Raw genomic sequence first — 20,747 nt, 5'->3', positions numbered from 1 at the left:
GAACGTATTTTTATTGTTAGGAAATATTCCAATGATATCACTTTTTCCGCTCGAATACCAGGGAAAAGAGAGAGTAGAAATAAAAGATTTGGCCATGCAACAAAATAATTCATGAAATAAAATGACTTTTCATCACTTTTCCGGGTAGAAAGATATACTACTCTAAACAGCCGAGGGAAGACTGACTCAATTAAGATACATAGTAAGTACAGATGGCACAAAAGGATCTTTTCTTAATCTGTAGAGAAAACTTCATGTATGTGCTTTAAGAATCATTTCGTTCCGATAACGATGGGATGGGAATACAACAATGATGTCATAAAGTAGGCATGGATGGATTATTATATTCCTTGGAAAATTTAATTCATCACGCAGAGAGAAAATTATTTTTGTTCTTAGGCACAGTATATCGAAGGGTACTAGTTGCGTCAGTTGAACGTGTTAAGATGATAATATGAAAGTATATTTTTCAGAAGAAATATTTTGACCAAGATATTGACGAATTTCCAATTCGCATGCAACCTAGTTCCCAGGGCTTTTCCCTCGTAAATTCGTGAAAATAATGATTGGGACCAATGATTGGTGGAAAATAATGACATGCGCATAATTAAAAAAGCCTTACTTGCTTTGACTACTGGTGGGAGGAAGGAAGCGAAGACAGAGCACATCTGAAATAGTAACTGTATTAAAACAGGAGCCGGTATTTCTAAGAAACTCAATGTTTTGCCCGCTGATGATGGATCCCAGGATTGGTTGGATTCAACCGGAGCAAAAGGGGCCAGCTCATGACACATGGACAGCAGTTTTGGAGGATGTCACTTCACCAACGATGGTCGACAATCATCGTAGCAGGGAATACATCCCTTTGAATCGGAAAAATACTTTTAATGAAGAAGTGGAAAGTACCAAATTGAACAACCTTATAAATTCCGACAAGAATCATGTTACTAAGAAGAAAAGAGTTGAGAATCAAACCCCTTGGTGCTCCAAAGATAAAAGTTATCCAGACGGGTCGGTGGGGTAAGTTTAGCGAGTTTCATTCTCGTCGAATTGAAGCGTGACAAACCTCGGATATTTGAGTGAAACGCCTCTTCTTTTGTTTATTAAGGCTTCATGAGGAAATCTTGGACTTCTACAATTTTATGAAACCTCGAACGGCCGAACATACCATGCGACAAGAAGTGATAGCCAGGGTTCAAGAAGTCATCAGACGGCTCTGGCCTACGGCTGATGTACGTATGAGCAACATTCAGTTATTACTTTTAATTCTCACAATAGTCGTAAAGAAAATATTTAAAAAGCTCTTAAGAGTTATAAAAAGCAACGGTCTTTAATTTCTGGCCATTCATTTCAGGTGGAGGTGTATGGAAGCTTTCGGACGGGGCTTTATTTACCAACCAGGTGAGAGGACTGTTGTGGTTCACTTCAGCGAAGACGGTGTTTGATTATCTTTGTGCTGTTTAAGTTTTGTGCTTCTTTAAACTCCCTAAGAGTGTTTCTCCCCTTACAGAAGGCTTTACAATAAGATGCAATAAATATTTTTTGTTTTATGGGCGAAGATTATTTGAGACAAAAAGAGGCCTCGTAGTTTTCACTTTATTTTAATCGTTTTGTGGTACAAAGAACAACAGAAAGGGTATAAACATGCAACCTGAAACCGAACGAGCGTCCTCCGAGGTCTATTTTAAACGTGAACGTGCTCAAAAAGTCTTTGTGTCACAGTAGGTTTCCGTAATTTGTTTTTGCTTATCGAGTCCGTTTAAAATTCACAGCGACATCGATATTGTTGTGTTTGGAAATTGGGAGAGACTGCCGTTATGGACGCTTGAGCAAGCACTCACGGCAAATAAGATCGCCGAGGCTTCATCTATGAAAGTCTTAGACAAGGCATCGGTGAGAAATAGCAATAAAATGATTTTTGTAGTCAAGTCTTTGACTTAGACATGTTGTGATAATAATTTGGTATGAATATTATAAATTTGTTGCTAAAGTTTAGAATATGTTAGTCTTAAATTTCGCTCTCGCTTTTCTTTCGTCGGCGAAAGACCAATGTCTTAAAAATTCATGTTTTAGCTATTTCGTTGCGGACAGTTGCTCGTATATAATTAACAGTATTGCGTTGATCATTCTGTACTCAGTGATAGGTGGTACAGGAAGTGTTAACGGTACAAAAAGTCTTAAAATCATTGTACTTGCACGCGAAAATACTTGTCGCTTAATTGTTTATTCATAACTACCAATACTCATTCTCCGTATGCTAATTTATTGCGGGTTCGTCCCCTAGCGAAATTTGAATATATTTGATCCTCTTTATCTCGAACACTGTGCCCTTTGGCACTCTTAGAGTTTGTTTTTCTTTTTGTTTAATCATGCTTAGAACGCGACCGATGACCTTATTTGGGATTGAGTGCACTGCTCATTATGAACAGCACGATTTCCATCATTATGCAAAAATAAAAATAAACAGTACCTAATTTTTTCGATTAATTAACACATGTGCATGTCTAATTAAATGAAGTTTGATACTGTATTGAAAGACGAACAAAGAGTGGAAGGTAAAAGGTGTATGCTTAGTTTGCATATTTTGTTAAAGATCACACCATTTATTTGGCAATCTTCCCAAAATTCCTGTGGGTCAATAATTGACCTGTTAGTTAAGTATGAGCATATCAGGGTATATTTTTACTTGATAAAAGACCTGATTGGGCATATGACATAGGGGTATAGAAAGAACTTTTGTGGTTTATATTCCTCTTGCTTGTTATTTAAGATTTGTAAGTATACAATTTGCTTCATCTCAAATTATTTCTAAAAAACATGAAACTGCATTTTGTTGGTAACAAATTTTTTTATGGAATGGCCTATTCAACTGGAAAAAAAGGGAAAAATAGGCATTTTCCAGCCTGCTCAAAAGTGCTTTCAGTAATGTGCACAGTGTGTGTGCAAAGAAGTGTTGGTAAGTAAATTTGCTTGGGATTTTCATGAGTTTTTGTCACCTGTGATGTTTGAAATGTTTTCAATAGTAGTGAAAAGCAGCACTCATTCAATAACCAATTCTTCTAAAACAAACTTTGAAACCCTTGCACTGTGAAAAAAAACTCATGCATGCAATTTTTGATTCTGATTGGTAGAGGTATGTTACTCCATTTGGATTAATTGTTTCTTCTGCTCTGAAAATTTCCAGTTAATGGAATGTTAGATCCTAAATTAACCCAACTTTGTTCAGACAGTCACCAAAAAGATTCTAAGTAGACTCAGAGGAAACAAATGTAGTGAAGATGGCAGAGATAAACTTGGCTTCAAAAGTGCAAACTTGAACAACTCATTTGAACACTGTGAGGATGGGCAAGAACTTTCATAGCTTATTTGAGTCTCCCATCCTGAGACATCCTGGATCAGGTAATGGGTTGTGAAATAAAGTCTAATTCCTTAGAAACTTATCAATCTGATACAAGCAGTTCTAGTTGATTTCAGTGGTTTATATGGGAGGATTTCTGTGAACATTAATTATGCAGAAAAATTAATAACTAACGTTTTCCTAACTATCCGCAGTTCATTATATATGACCTTCATATATTCTTAACCGTCTACTCATCACTTCACGGGTTTATTTAGAACCACCACCATGACCAGCTCCCAGTTGGCTTATTAGCTCAGTTGGTAGAGCGCTGCACCGGTATCGCAGAGGTCTTGGGTTCAAATCCCGTACAGGCCTGAATTTTTTTCAGGCCTTATTTTCACTACTGCCTAAGTAGTGCACATCACTGTGAAGATCACTTTCATTCATGTCATTATCCGCAGTTCAAATATATGACCTTCATATATTCTTAACCGTCTACTCATCACTTCACGGGTTTATTTAGAACCACCACCATGACCAGCTCCCAGTTGGCTTGTTAGCTCAGTTGGTAGAGCGCTGCACCGGTATCGCAGAGGTCATGGGTTCAAATCCCGTACAGGCCTGAATTTTTTTCAGGCCTTATTTTCACTACTGCCTAAGTAGTGCACATCACTGCGAAAATCACTTTCATTCATGTCATTATCCGCAGTTCAAATATATGACCTTCATATATTCTTAACCGTCTACTCATCACTTCACGGGTTTATTTAGAACCACCACCATGACCAGCTCCCAGTTGGCTTGTTAGCTCAGTTGGTAGAGCGCTGCACCGGTATCGCAGAGGTCATGGGTTCAAATCCCGTACAGGCCTGAATTTTTTTCAGGCCTTATTTTCACTACTGCCTAAGTAGTGCACATCACTGCGAAGATCACTTTCATTCATGTCATTATCCGCAGTTCAAATATATGATCTTCATATATTCTTAACCGTTTTCCTAACTGTTGGGTGGGGGTTGATGGGTAGAATTGAGATTGCTTATTTCAGAGACTATATTGCACTCTTTGTCATCAAAAACATCGGACAACAATGGTGTAGTTTTGGTATAAATACCATCTTAACATAGTAAATTAATCTTTGAATGCCCTAAGGCCACAGATGGATCACATTGAAATGAATTGTCTCTTTAAAGTAATGTGAGGTTGAATTTTTTAAGTTCTTGCTTCAGTTTTTCAAAGTCAATAATATTTTATATTATTTAATGGATTTTTTCTGAATTTTTAATCGGCATATAGCCCACAGGATGATTGTGAATAACAGCCTTTATATAATGGTCTACTCGTGTATAGTACCATCTAACTGTGTTTTGCTGAAAATTGTATACCCCTTTTGTCAATTATACTCATATTTTCCATAGGAAATTTCTGATGGCTTCTCTAGGCTGCCAGGGAACAATTCTTGAAATAAATGATGAAAAAAAGGGTGTTCTTTCCCAAACGACAGGGTTTTTCCTCTATGTTCTCCAATGATAGTATTGTTAATTATAGCTCAGGACAGACAGTTGCTTTCTGACCAAAAGTAGGTCATTCTTTAGAACTGCAAAGCTTGAAGGCATGTAGAACTGTCATTTCTTCCTTTTTAAAATTATTAGCTGTTTAAAATCTTCTGTGCAATATTGCCATCATAAGTTATTTCTACATAATGTTTTGCACTTACTGTAGATGTTACCAGCTTTTCATTATGGTGAAAGATCAGTTACCATTACAGAATCGCGCCCATTGAAAAACGTCGCACGGGAAAATGCAAATAAGCTAGAAAAGAGAAAGAGAGCATGCGTAACTTCACGCAGGCCTGTCAATCCGACTGTCAATCATGTAATCCCCCGTGTACGCAGTGTTCGAAAGTATTGTTTCTTGTGCAGACAACCGAAACGTAGCGCTTTTCATCGAAGAAGAATAGACGTAATTAGTGGCGTTATCTTGATTAGGTTATATTGTTTAAAAATCGGTCAGATGTAAAATTAAATTACCTTTCAAATGCCGGGTTTTCAATTTGTGTTAAGACTCAAATGCGGCAGATTTGCGAGGTTCGACCATCAACTTCGCCAAGAAAGCAAAACATCACAGAAATATTCCTTTTAGTAAAATTTCCGTACTGCCCCATACTATCGTAAAACAAATCTGTTTTCCCAATGGTAAAGTATTGTTTTTGTCACTCTATCCAAGAACTGAACGTATAATGTAGTGTGGGGCTGTGCGGAATTTTACCTTCCTTTTTGGCTCGTTATTGCCGTCAGTTTCAGATAACACGTCGGTAGTCTAATTACTTTTCGAAAAGCTTAAGTATACGTTGTAGATTCCCGCTCCACGTAGGTGCACGCTCACGCTCATAAGCTTACGGATGAACACTTCACGCTCTTTTGATATGCAAACGCGGCCCTCGCTCTTTACTGACGAAAAGAGCATTTCGTCACTTTGAAACAATGCTAATTGCTCCAATTGTATCTCCATTGTCTCTAAACGGACGCAAAGCGAAATTTTACAACTCCCGTTTGGGAATTTGTCAATTCAGATCTAAAGCGACCGAAGTTGGCGGTGAGCGTTTGCAACCTCATTCCTAGGTCATTGCGCCCGCAAAGCATCATGAGTACCCCACTTTTCTCGGGCGACGCTTTTCAATGGGCGCGATTCCGTAATGACTCTACAATCAGCTATGCAATTAGACAGAATTTGCAGGTGTTGTATCTTAAGCTTATGACCATCATTTATCAGTGTTGAAAACTATCATTCTGTGTTAAGAAAAAGGAGGAAATTGGTCATTTGCCAATGGAAGTTTGGTCATATCATGAATAAAAGGAACTGAAAGTGATTTAGAAAGGCCATGTGATCCTAGTTTAACAGTAATATTGCATAGTAGAACTCTTGTTGTCAAGGTAGTTTTGCTAGTGACATCTTTAGTGGCAAAGCATTTGGTCATTATGAGTTTTTGGTGTCTTGTTTATTCATCCATGACTTTTTATGAAACTCTTAAAATTTACTCTTACTCTCAACCTTAGCTGGTTGCTGAAAACCTTTCCGCTTGTGCAACCTTCTTTAAAAAGAAATATATCAAAAGTGCACAGCAAAGACACCAATTAGATGTTTTTTGTGTTTGTAATTTAAACATTTTATCATAGATAGCTGAATTAATTTATCCACAGGGTAGCCTGGCTTGTGTGAGAAAGGTTGTTTTTTCCTTTTCTTGGGCCTGGCTACTTGACTGTAAGTTGATTTAGCAAAAGAATTAAAAATTTGATGTGAGAATAAAATTGTACCAAGAAATGAACATGATGGAAATTATAAACATGCAAATTTAACACTGTTTTGTCTTTACTCAGGTTCCAATAATCAAACTGACAGATCAAAAAACCAATGTGAAAGTGGACATAAGCTTTAACGTTCCAGCTGGATTGAAGGCTGCTGAATTTGTTAAGGTAATGTCATCCAGACTCCTGTCTTAAGGATGATGTTTGTTTGGTATACAATCAGGTGTTATTTGAGTGTTGATAAAATTTACAGAAATTAACACAATTTTTCTCATGCAAATTTTATACATTGTATTTTGTTTTGTTTTGGTTTTTTTTTTTCATTTAATTTTTTGTTTTCTTGGTAGTGGGATTTATTTTGGATGAGGGGGAAAAAAAGCAAAATAAGAAAAATAATAAATTTTTTTACGCTCCACAGCAAGTCATTAGTTATAACTTACGGTATTTTTGATTGATTTCTATTCCACTTGGCACAATTTCATTTTGATCCAGGGCTGACAATAGGGAAACAAAAGGCGTCTTTACCTACTCTAAAATTAAATGTTCAAAATTTGGCAGCACAGCCCTCCATCTTTACAAATACTAGGGCTTATTCAACCAAATTTTATATTTCATTGTCCATTAGCATCTTTCAAATTACTTGGAAGCAAAATAAAGTGAAACTTCCAAATAATTGGTGTGTACTGTGGTTCAATAATTTGAAACAACCCAATTTAGAGGAAAGGTTTAGCCCAGAACAATTTTTGAAGCAGTGAGAGGCACTGACCCCTCTCTTTATGAAATTGTAAATACTCTCTCTGTTCATTTCTGTATGCTATCATATCTCAGTTAATACATGTGCCATGATTGGTAAATTTAGCTATATTTAGTGGGCCTGTTTTAAATGTACATGGGCCATATTGAATTGTATGGCCCCGTACTAAATTAAAAAGTTTGTTTAAATTGAAAGCTTCCCTCTCATTTTGAACCCAGAAATTTGATAAAGATCTTGCTAACCTTGTGGTCTCATTCAGTATTGTAGGTTACCAAACCTTTTTCCATTTGGATTTATGGTCTGCACACTTTGTGCTTGGGTCATAAATCAGGGCAGAAAAAACTGAGTCCATAACTTACAGTTAGTAAGAGGTGTATTTATTGGTAAACAGAAGAATATCAAATACTATTTGAACTGGAATGACACTTTTCTTGTTTTCAGGACCAAATAGAAATCTTTCCATGTTTGCCACCTTTGGTGTTAGTTTTGAAACAGTTCTTGCTGCAGCGAGAACTGAATGAGGTGTTTACTGGTGGTATTAGCTCATACAGTCTTATTCTGATGGCCATTAGCTTTTTGCAGGTGAGCTCTCCTAAACAAAGCTCTAGCTATCAGTAAGGGAATAAAAAACTTTGTTGCTGTGTTGGAAGGGGGTATTAACTGCTGAAGATAATTTCAATCAAACTAGATGTTTATTGGCCACCCTGAATGGTTTTTAAAGCTGACATTTTGAGCTGTAATTTTGGATTAGGCTGAGGTTTTAGTGAAAATTTTCATCTGCCTTAAGAGCATCATGATAATATTGTCCAAGCTTTTCAACAATAGGTGTTCCCTTGGTGGATGAGGGAATAGTGCATAGGAAAATGTGTTAAGAAAAACAACTGGGAAAGAAAGCTGTTTTATATTTTAAAAAAATGACATTATTTGCTTGTTCAGATAGCAGTTCTTATTTAATGGATATTTTGATTTATTTTTGCATTCTGATGTTATTTTTCCACATAAGGGCAACAGAACACACAATTGCAAGGTTTTTACATTGTAGAACAGGGAAAATATAGGGAGTGAGGGTGAAGCATCAAAGTGGCTACACAAAACGATCCAAACTTTGTTTTTTCTTTTACATTCAGTATACTTGACTCAAAGGGATGAAGTTTAAAGTTAAACTAATTTTTTTTGTTCATCACCTAAGACACTTGAGTGGACCCTTGTAATAGCCTTGTTGCAGAGCAATGCATTTGTTTGTCAAAAATGTTCTGTTAACATGTGCCTCAAAGCTCTTACCAGGAACACTTGAGATAACTGAGAAGGGCTACACAACTGTAATATTGCAACTATTTGGATTAGAAGAATTTCATATGAAATTAATTTCAAATTGGGATGTCTCCAGCAGTCTTTTCTTCTTTAATTAACTTCATAAAAGATACAAGGAACTGATCATAGCTACCTGAGGCTCTCAAAAGCTTTTTGCTTGGGAACTCTTGAAATAATTTTGTACACTCCACAACATCATATTGGAAATAGAGAAAGATTAAGGCATATCTTGAGTCATCACATTGGCTATTTTTCAATTCCCAATTTTTTTTATATTTTATTTGACATAAATCTTTCATCATCCAGAGAGTGCTTGATAATTCATTAGAGAAGAGTGAGGTAGTGAAATGGAGAAATTTATTTTTCCAAATGCAAACTTAAGATATTAGTTAGATAACTCTTTGGGGTGTATCTGCAGATCACCTAGGGGTTTAGCAAAATCATTAGACAATTCATTAATGGTTTCGATGAATAATTTAAGAAAATCATAAACAAGGCATCAACTAAGTTACTAGTAAGAATACTGCTTCATTGAAAATAATTTCAGATACTTATCTTGAAAACCAGTAACAATTCTTTATTGACTTGGATGCAATCAATATGAAACTTGGAAATTGGGTAAAAGATTTTTTTAAAATTGTATTTAGAATCACAATAGGAAGGAAGGCAGAACGCTGAAAAACAACCTTGGGGTCCTTCTGATTGAGTTCTTTGAACTCTATGGACGTAATTTGAACTACACTAATGTGGGAATCCGAGTGAAAGATGGTGGAACCTATTTTAGCAAGCAGGAGGTGAGTTGTTGCCCTTAATTCACCTTCCCTGTCAGATATGTTTTTAGCAAACTGTGTGATATCACTTGTATCCTGATCATTTGAGATTAATTACTGATGTTACCTTAATTCTCAACTATAAAGAAACAAAGTAAACCTGATTATTTGTGGTCTTATTAAGAAACAGTAAATCATTGAATTTCTTCCTAAATGACCATGTTTTCTTTCTCAGGTTTTGCACAGTATGGATGACGTTTTCAATCAATCATGTGCACTGTTGTGCATTGAAGATCCCTTCACTCCAGGTGCCATAAAGAACTACTTCTCTTTTCACTCCTAAAATTGCTTTTACTATGAAAAATTGTTCTTCTTGTCACTCATTTTATTACTGGTAAATCTGTAGAATTTCTCAGTTTTGAAAATACATTAAACTTTTTTGCTTTCTTTGTAACAAATTTCTCAAATTAACCAATCATCCACGATTAAATCCACTTGAGTTGCACAGAGAATAAGAGAGATGTGAAAGACCCTCCTCCGTAGCTTTTCAGTGTGTCACCCTACCTGTTTCTGTTTGCACAATAGTAACCAACATAGCTAACTTATTAAAACACAATATTTTGTTCTTTCACTAAATTAGCTTTGTTCACACTTCAAATAACTAACCTCGCAAGCTTTTAATGCCACTTTTTACCTCAAAATTGGAGTCAATTGAGAATGAAGGTAACATTTTCTGGCTGAGAGGCACTACAAGAAATGTTGTTATACAGATTGGTGCATGTGATCAACAGATTAACAGAACTAGTTTTTATTTCTGTTGCTGGTAGGTTACTATTGGCAAATTTCAAGTTTGATGATTGTCATTATTAGCTAAAAAAAAATTCAAATTCCAAACTTTTTGGCGAGAATGTCAACAAAATAGAGATTTTCTCCATGCAATAGACTGCACATTCTATCTGTCCACTGGGGCAATAACCCATATGGTTACAAAGAAACAAAGAGCTGGAAGAAGGTTTCATGTTTTTCTTTTCCTTTTTTTTTTCCTCAAATCTATTGGTTACCAATTGGAAACTATTGTCAAAAATTTAGTGGCCAAATATATTTTGTGGCTACTGCCTTTTATAGGAAGTAAAGATGAGTTGTTGAGATGAGTGAGTGAGTGCAAGAGTGAGGGTAATAATAGAATTCTGATCTTTACCCAATTTTGACCTAGTGTTTCCTGGTGCTTATCATTGTTTTGTTTTGTTTTATCTTTTTTGTGAGTACCATTATTTTTGTAGTTCAACTTATGCACTCAATACACAGCTGATTTTCTCCTTTTGTGATTTATGGATTATACCTACTAGCATATCATGTTTACAGTTCCCACTGTGACACCATACAAGACAGCAGAAGAGGATAAACATCACACACACATTTTCCGATTGTGCACAATTAAAAACAAAAGTTTTCCTAGAAGACATATCTTGATGTGTCATGAAACTTGGAGGAAATTTTTTTCTTTCAGGAGAGAGCATTTTATTGTTTAAATAAGAAAATTATATAGATCGGAAGATGTCATCTTTTCAGTTCTTACCGTGACACTACAAGAGACAATAAACATCTCAAGATAATTTCACTGTGGCATCCACCGATGCATAATTTAGATGAAAATTTTGTAGATGTGATCTGCACATCATGGAAGCTTAGAGGGAATTTTTTTTTTTTTGAAAAGAGAGCATTTTACTGTTTGAATCGGTTACTTATGCCAAAAAGAACCACAAAATTTGCAAAGTGAGCAAGCTGCAAAATACAATACCTTGAGTTGTTCAACTGAATAATGGAACGGAGGAACAGTGGATCAGCCATGTCGGCTGAATATCCTTAAGAATTATTATATCTTATCACTTAATGAGAAACAAAAGTCTCACAAAATGATATAGTAATATTATTTGTTACCACTAAATTATAGGTTGAATGTCAATTAGACAATATATTCTTGAATCATCTTTCTCTTGTGGAACAGGGTACTCATCAACGTGTGGGATGTGCAGGTTTTTTTTTTTTGCATGTGAGACAAATATTCTGCAACACTACCTTCTAGCATCATTTTACAACTTTAAGCTCTTTTCAATTCTATAGCAATTGTGCTATACCAGTAGCCACATGCAGTCTTTGTCTTTTTTTTTTCACTCACTATGGTGAGCCTTGTAGTGATCTGTATCAATGTAGTAACATATTATCATGTTTCTTTGCTCATGGTAGGCAACTACATAGGAAAGAGCTCCTATAAATTTATGGAAGTGAAACAAGCATTTGAATATGCCTATGATGTTCTAAGCAAACAGGTTCTGAAAGAAGATTCTTGTTCACATGATCGGTAAGTTGTAACAGTAATGCAACTAGGATTATTTAGTGATAAATTTGATTCACAAAAAGTGAACCATCTTGAAAGAACTTAGTAATGATGATACTAATTCACTAATGAAATAATTATAGTAATAGTAACAATAAAATTAATTATCATCACCATGTATTGACTGAAAACCGAGTTTGTATCCTTGCAGGTTCTGTTATTACTTTAATGGTATTTTCCTTTCAATTATGGTGGTGATTTTTGCTTAACAGAAATTTTGAGAGGCCTGAACAGGAAGGAGCTGGCCACCTCAGCCGCATTGTGCGGGTGACAGATGATGTTGTTGAATATCGTGATTGGGTCGCTAGAGTTTGGCCATCATATGATGTTCCATTAATAGCTGGTGTAAGCCAGTCACCCCCGACGTATGCTAGTATAGCAAACAGACATGTTCAACCTGAGACCCCAGGCATTACATCATTGGATGTCATCAACAAAAGTGCTACATGGCCATTGGGAAGATCTCAGTTAAATGCTGTAACTTTGGTGTCTGAAAATGAAAAGGTGACTGATAAAGAGGAAGAGCCTTTGGTCAGGCACACGAGTGCTGACAGCCTCTTTACTCTTGCAGGGGGAATTGAAATGAAAGTAAATAAAAACTCAGTTTGGTCTGCAACCTCTGTTCGGAAATTGGCAGATTCACTCGCACAAGACAATGTAGCCAAGAAAAGAATGAGCTCTGAAACAAAACCTGCCAATAGTTTAAGGCATTTGAAACCCACTATAACTGCAATACCTTCATCTGTCAGCACTAGCTCCTCATCACCAGTGACTTCTTATTCAGGGGCAATAAAGCAGTCCTTGACACCATCATTGAAACAAACAATAGGAACTCCAGCAAAGGCCTCTGTGGTTGACTCTTCCTCAAAGTTGAAAGCTGTGGCAGTTGTGGGACCTCTAAGTAGTGGCTCTCCAAAAAAGGCTGAAGAGCAGAAGACTTGTGCATCAAATAACAATGTAAGTTGCAGCAGAATCTCCTAAATGTCACTTACTGGTTATGTTAACTGCAGCTGTTTATCCACTCAGCTCAAGCTGTAACCTTTATATCTAACAAGTACATGCAAATTTATTTTATATTTTCAACAGGCAACATCAGTATTTATTGTGTGTAATGTTTATTGAAAAAACTTACTCACTTCTTATCACTGGGAGGTGTGTTTGCAGTGCGAATAGTTTTTAGTTTAACATTCAAGATTGTAAGGGTTTCCTCTACAAGTTTATCAAACACTTAACTCAGGAAACTGAAATATTAATTCAGTTCTAATATCACTTAAGAGATTAATCATGAAAGAAATTGGTGTAGCATTTTGTGCTAATTAGTGCAACATCTATTGCTCCTATTATAAAAAATTTCAATGGAGTTCCAGATCTTAAAGAACTCTAAAATTGATCTTAACCAACAGAAAGTAATATCTTTTCATTTTAAACTTGTCAGAAAAAAAGGAAGTGTCCAATCATTTACACTGTCGGGAAGAATTTGATATTCAACTTTCCTGACAATAATTGGGTTTATTGGGCTTTTTAGCTTACATGTTTTGTGTACCCATTTCAGGTCCTATGGAAATTCCCAGCTTTATCTTTTGTAAATTTTTGTACATTTACACGTGAATTAGGGGAAATTGGAACGAAACAGTTCTTTAGTATATAATCATATAACCTGAAACAAACCATACATGTACATTTACAAGCTAGAGAGACCTTTTCTTTAAGTTCTCTGTCAAGTGCAATCACATTTTTCAAGATCTGCATTATTTTGTATTGTCACTGGAGTGAAGTATGACAAAAAAGATATTGATATCATGGGTAATGTTCTTAACTGGGAAGATGAAAAAAATTAATTAAATGAAACATGTTCTGTCATGTATTTATTAAATTTTGTTGTTATAATTTACTGTAGAATGCTGTGGTTAGTTCACCAAAGCTGGACTGCGTGACCACCAGGCAACTCAGTAAAGACAATGGTATGGGAAAACAAAGCTCTCCCACAATTTTTTTAAACAGTAAAAAGAACAATGACAACAGTAACCAAAACAACAACAACAATAACAACAATAACAACCACGGCAAAAGTTACACAAACAGTGGTTCAAAGAGTTCATCCAAACACAAAGGTGGGAAATCACCCAAGAGTAAAAAGGGTAGGAGTTAATGACAAGGTGGAAAAGAGGAACCATGTTTCAGTTTCACTTCTTTAACAGTGGCGGTGATTCAATCATCATATTTAATATGTTACATGACTTTTTATGAAATTAGTTTGTGGGAAATATTTCAATACTCTTTGAGGGGACAGAGCAACAGAGATAGGATTGCAAAAAATCTAATCTATAGTTTTGAAAAACCAAAAAAAGATTATGTACTATAGTATTTTTTAAACAACAAAACAACAAATAGAAAGGTTGTTATTCAATTCTCCTTTTGGGTTCATTCTTTTCTTTTAGGGCCCTTGGAAAAAAATTTAAGACTTAAAAATGCAAAATAATGAATTCATAAATTTAATTTCTGACCACCAAAAGTTTCTATCTGAGAAAGGAGAGGAGTATTTAAGTTAAGAAAGCGCCTGTGTATAAATGGATCTTTAATGCTTCTGGAAAAAGTCACAGTTTATTTTAAGTAAGAATCGTGTAGATTATGGGCATGATTGTGACTATCATTCCTGCATAGCCAGTGCCAGTTCATCTTTTGTGTTAAAAGTATATCCTTGGCAAATGTGCATGTTGATATATTGGAAAACAAAAATAATATGACAATATCTATTTGAATTACGTAGGCTTCCCTTTATTCTTTAATTTTTACATTGCACAGGGGTTAGTGTTTATTTTGTTTCACACTTGTGATGGAAAATGGAATTTTTGTTGTAATTATTAGCTGTTGATCTGAGCTGTTAGACTTGGAATTGACTAATTGCTAATGAGGGTTTGTTTGCAGAAAGATTTAGACCAAATTTAAGACTTCACTATTATTGGACTTCACCATCACAAAAATCATGTGAAAGAAACTAGAATGAGTTTTTGAAACATTGGCACTGAGAACGAGTTAAAATGTTTAAGTTATTTTAATGAGTTATAAAAGCAACTAGTCCCAAAATCAATAAAAGAAAAAGGAAACATTGAGAGTTGCAATACAACTGAGTGAGAAGAGGGGTAGATTAGGGATAGCCTGGTTGAATGAGTTAGAAGGTTCAATAAGAGGAAGTGGTAAATTTGTGAGAGCATGAAGCAGGTGAGAAGTACTAAAATGAAAAAAAATATATGATCATTAGTCTACATTGTTTTAAAATTCCTGGCAAGGGACGAGAATCTAAGGTGCAGCAAGATGAAGACTTTAAGCCTCCACACCTGCTTCTGTTGCTTCCTCTGACAAAAGCAGACAACTACTAGTGGGAGTCAGATTTTTTTATTACAAGTATACAGTTCTAGACTGAATTAAAGAACATGGAATAAGTGGATTAAATTTTACATTATTGATTCCTTTCTCCCTTCCCCCCCCCCTAAAAGAACAGATGTGAATTACTTTTCTCAAACATAAATGATAAGAATATCCATTAACACTAAAGTTAAAATTGCTAAAGTTTTTGTGGCAAGAGTGATTATAATCAGTGTCTCTGATGGATTTGTCAGGTGGTTGTGATAGGTAGATTTAACTGATGTCATTACTATGTGATGAAAGCTTTGCTGTAGACACTGCTGTAGTGTGCCTTTCAGTCTTGTGGGAGATTTTAATCAACTTGATTTTGGTTTATATTGCATAATGCTATCATCCATATACTGTAAAATTCATTTTGTATTCCATACGATCTGTTTTCATTTCTGGTTATCTATAGGGTCCTACATAATACAAAATGTTATTTATAAAATGATTCAGTAGCTTTCATAGGCTTTAAAAACGTTATGTTCTTTATGTGCGATATCCAGAGCATATTAGTGAGTGAGCAAGGTAACTCTGTCGCACAGTGAGAGGTGTATATATTTTGACTCGAGTAGAATTTACTGGACAGATTTGGATCACAGACCCACCAGTGTCCAGGTTTTTTTTTTTTTTTTTTTTTTTCGCTTTGCATTCACATTTTTGGAAATATGTGCAATAAGCGATTTATTTTACAGAAATAGGATTTGTAATTTGTTTTGCTGGTTTCTTGATTTTTTTTAGGATGTATGTAGATTACTAAAGATTAAGTAATCATTGAAAATCTCAGTTTATCCTTCTTATGTTTCAACACAGCTGTCAATCAAGCAGATTATCAACAGTCCAGTGCAACACTTATAGGTTGATTTTGTCTGGGCATAAAAGAAAACCCAACAGATTTTTCTGTCTCGTAAAGTGCGACTGATTAGTTGCAAGGATGAGTGATTTACTAAGGGAAAAGTCAGTATCCTGAATTTTATTATAACACATTTTGACGTCATCAATTTGCTTTGAAATCTACCAATAATTTACAGTACACCTTTAAATCTAGGCTTTCATATTTCATTTGAAAAGGCAGCAAAGACAGTTAGTCTCAGTGGCAGGTTCCACGATAAATGTTTTGTGTCGATTTTTTACTTGTAATTGTTACGACCGGATTTTCATTGACATTGGTTTGTCGGTCGAGACTTGCACTGCTATTATTCCAATTCTTTTTGTGAGTTTGTTGCCTTTAGCTGTCAAAATTACAAAATAAGTATATCTGCCATCTTTAACGATGACGATTACCGGTATTAAAATATCATAAGCCCATGATGACAGTCAGTCGGTCGACTTTTATTTATTTAATGGTATGATTACAATTTTCTTTCCATCTTTACCGAGCTGTGTTACCTTGACTTAAATTTAGTTTAAAAATGGTTAGTAACAGGTAATGATTAAGTAGCTACGTAGATTTTTCGATGATAATAGAAGTTGTTTACATCGTGATTGTCCTTTTTGCACACAAATTGTTTCAAAGAAAATTATTTAATTCATCTTGTGTTAATTAACTAGTTTTAGTGATGTTATATTAAGCCACTAAAAGCTTCTTTAAAATAGAGGATTCTGGTATTTTACATCTGAGTTTGGCGCAACCTCGTCGGAAGAAACACTTCATAGGTTCTTTCACCGAGGTAAGCCCGTGAGTTTGGAGTCGCCTAGGATTCTTAAAAGTCTCTAACCCTTCTAAACAATTCTTTTTGTTCTATATCTAAACTTTCACTCAACAAAACGAGTACTGTGATCGGTTGATTCTTGGTCACGTGCCCTTAATCAAATTCGAATGTATCCTGACCGGGATACAATTGAGCAGTTGTTGCCCGCGCGCCGAATACAATAGCATGTTTTTGCCGCATGATTGTTTAAGGGAAAGTGTTAATATATAACAAAGCATTTAATGTATGGTCCTTCGGGAAACTAGTTAGTTTTCTTTTCCCTCGAGTCCTGATGTTTCTCGAGACGAAGTTGAGAGAAACATCAGGAGTCTCAGGAAATCAAAACTAACTGTTTCCCTCGGGACCATACATTAAGTGTATAATGATTGTTCCCACAAATAGGAGCATAAACATATTTAAAGACTTTACATTAAATCTAAAATGAGTTGCTAAAACTATTATAGTTATTGTGTGTATATTCTTGTACTGAAAGTCGTCGCAATAATATGATGTAAATAAAGAAAGACGCGAGTAGAGTTTTATTGATATTTTGCCATGTATGAAAGTTCCTAAATTGTATACTACGTTCTTGGAAAATAATTTAGATTTTTTATACTGACATTGTGTAAAATTTGAGAAGTCTGTTAAAAAAAAAATATATATATGAAATAAAGTTGTGTGAAATCACAAATAGTGGATTTCTTTTGTGTTTGCGGAAACCTTTTCACAGCCGTTTTTCTAATATTAATATTTCCTCTACATATGTCAACCTGTCAGCCAAGATTCACTGTTCTGTATTGGAACAATCAATATGAATTTTGTTGTAAGAATTTAGGGACTGTATTAGCTTTTCATTTTTATGATTGGTCTTGACATCCCAATTTAATAAAAACCTTCCTACGAAACAGGTCGACATTTTTAATGGGATCTAAGTTCTTGAACCGTCACACTTCCTGTTAAATTAATACAACTGGTACACACGTGCAGCCAACTGCTTACTGTTTGTTAATGAGGGCTGAGAAACTATGAATCACTCACAACTCGGTTGGACCAACAAGCCTCTTTCTATAAAGAGCATTCTGTACGATAAGCCGAATTGTATATCCACTTTGACTGGTTCTTCCGTTATGGAGGATAGACGCCTAGATGAAGTCACCATTAACAGCATGTTGCTTTTTATCATTTAAAACAAACGGATTCCATGTCGCCCAGGTTCGATATAGTGATAAATCATAGGAGACGATTAAATTTTGTGAGACTTAAGGAACTCGGCTACGCTTCGTGTGACCCTTTTCCGATCTTACCGCATTTTGACGCCATCTATGAGCTATTAGGGACCTTTAAAGCATCGACGCTAATAGAGACGACGACGACGAACTGCGCCGCGAGAGCACTGGTTCGAGAACGTCGTTCACGGCGGGAAAATTGCTGAAAAGACCCACGGTAACATGGAATCTACTTGTAAACTCCTCAATGGGGAGGCCGGGAGGAAAAGATACAAAAGGATATAGAAGAGGCATATTTATTCAACTCCCTTGTTTGTGTTCTGTAACCTTTGCCATTTACAGGATTCAAAATCCTAAAACTTGACGGCGTTTGCATGTAAGAAAAAATTTGAACCCTAAACATTTCAAGTAATATGCATTTCTCTGAACCTGACGGTACTTTCATTTTACCTGTCACTTGAAAGTTTTATGCCAATAATACTCTTGAGTAACGTGCGCTTGATTAGGCGGCATCAAGACGTACCTACAAGTACGACCGTTTAATTGTGGGCTTAAGGAAGCGATAAAAACGCGATGAAAGTTTCAAATTAATGGAAAACTAATGAAACTTCTTTCCTTCATTTCATTGTTTCTACCTACGTTACAAAGAACAAATATGTTTTGTCGAGCTTTCCCACTTAGATATCCTGTTCGCGGTAGCGGGAAGAAAGACAATCTCAAAACCGAGTACATTTTCATTTACATTTGTTTTGTTTAGATTTTAAATTAATTAACAAGGATTTGTGATTTGATAACCAGAATGATACGCGTATTTTGATTCGTTCTAACTTATGATATATGAGAACACAGACGCATCGATGACGTCACCATTGAACAACTTCTGGCTTTTTTATTATATAAGACACTAAGATTAAGTGTACAGTCCTAGATTACGTAAGACAGTAAAATGTGTCAAGAACATTTGTGACACTTGGCTGCAATTCGGGTGCCACATTTTTATTCGTACCTTATTTTGACGTCATCTGTGATCTACAATTGGACAGACGGACGATAAAATGGAATTTATTTGTTAAACAGACGCCTAACCGAGGTCACCATAAACAAATGTTTGCTTCTTTGTGCTCCACATTGCCGTACGCCTGTACAAAATATTACCGACGACATAAAAATTTGGTAAGAACACACACTAAGCTTTCCTTCGTATGCACCATTTTTGTACTTACCATATTTTGCTGAACAGACCCACGGTGACACGGAATCTACTTGTCAATCAGACGAGACTTGGGCTGCTGTTATTACAGTTTATGTGATAAGCTGAATCATACACACATTCTTATTGGTTATTACTTATGATCTATCGGAGGACAAACGTCATCATTAACAGTATTTGCTTTGGTAACATATAAAACAAATAGATTGCATGTCGCCCTTGTCTGTACAGTAAAAGATCATAGAGACGCCAAAACCAGTGTCGCACTCGTGTGCCAATTTTTTTCGATTTTACCGCATTTTGACGACGTCAAAATGCGGTAAAAAAAATGCTCGACCCAATTAGATGGAAACATCTAATTGGGTCGAGGGTGAGTGGACCCGTGACATGGCCACTTTACTATACTCTAGTACCTTTTTAGGTATTTCAAAAACCGCTGGTCGGAAAGAAATGACGACTGTGAATTCAAAATGGCGGACATTTTGAATTTAAAAAAAAAAGCAGTTGCACCGAAGTTTAGTCACACAATTATAATAGGTATCTGGAGACAAAATAACAAGCACAATAAAAAAAAGTTTGTTATCTACCCTAATTTATATGAGGCGATAAGCAGAAAACCTTGTGTAAGGAACTAGCTTTTCGGGAAATTGTCCTCACGGCAAGAAAGTGCGTGATCCAAAACAATGCCCGACACGAGAGGAACTTTTCAAATGCTTACATCAATGTAACTCATGTCATCTTAGAAAAGATAGTCTGAAATTTCTCACATTTACATAGATTTGTATAACATGGGTATAATATACTTTCAGCCATAACAACTTTCTGAGAATTTGTGTTATCAATTTTCAAATTACACTTTGTGCGCTGAAACAATGGCTCAATGGATGAAGCCATGTACAGTTACAACTTAAAAAGGACGTCTTTTGATGCTGGTATGATTTAACTTTTAGGTTTAATATCTGTCATTCAATTGACATTTTGACCCATAAAGGGGTTCGCTCGCAAGTTTCATTTTCAAAGGAGACTTTCTAAGTAGCCCACCACTTCTCATTATTTCTCAGCAATATTCAATAGGAGACGAAAAAAATCAAAACATATTTTTGATTCATGAGTTTTGCGTCAAGCACAATTACTCAAAAAGGCCGAAATTAAGGTAGAGAGAATCAAGAACGTCAACAAATTGACGTCATCAAACTGAGATAAAAACTACAAATGGTTTCCATTTACCAGCAAAATTGATTTTCAATGGATTTTTTGTACATTTGCAGTTTATTTCAAGCGAAAACTGCCCATGTAAATTACCCTCTCACTTTAGGAAGATTAGAGACAGAATTGCCAAGGTT

The 20,747-nt window shown here is 35.5% G+C and overlaps 1 protein-coding gene across 1 annotated transcript; it reads left to right on the top strand.

The window, feature by feature from the left end:
• Positions 1 to 640: 640 nt before the first annotated feature.
• On the top strand, positions 641 to 17,649 carry LOC131772353 (non-canonical poly(A) RNA polymerase protein Trf4-1). Its single transcript, XM_059088253.2, has 11 exons — positions 641 to 1,020; positions 1,109 to 1,232; positions 1,355 to 1,401; positions 1,773 to 1,893; positions 6,715 to 6,810; positions 7,838 to 7,978; positions 9,355 to 9,501; positions 9,713 to 9,785; positions 11,722 to 11,836; positions 12,085 to 12,829; positions 13,770 to 17,649. The coding sequence occupies exons 1-11, from the start codon at positions 719 to 721 to the stop codon at positions 14,019 to 14,021; spliced, it is 2,163 nt and encodes a 720-aa protein (XP_058944236.2). The 5' UTR covers positions 641 to 718; the 3' UTR covers positions 14,022 to 17,649.
• Positions 17,650 to 20,747: the final 3,098 nt, after the last annotated feature.

This window comes from Pocillopora verrucosa, chromosome 3 (genome assembly GCF_036669915.1).
Source record: "Pocillopora verrucosa isolate sample1 chromosome 3, ASM3666991v2, whole genome shotgun sequence".
NCBI classification, from domain to species: Eukaryota; Metazoa; Cnidaria; class Anthozoa; order Scleractinia; family Pocilloporidae; genus Pocillopora; species Pocillopora verrucosa.
This window is presented reverse-complemented; position numbering and strand designations above follow the sequence as displayed.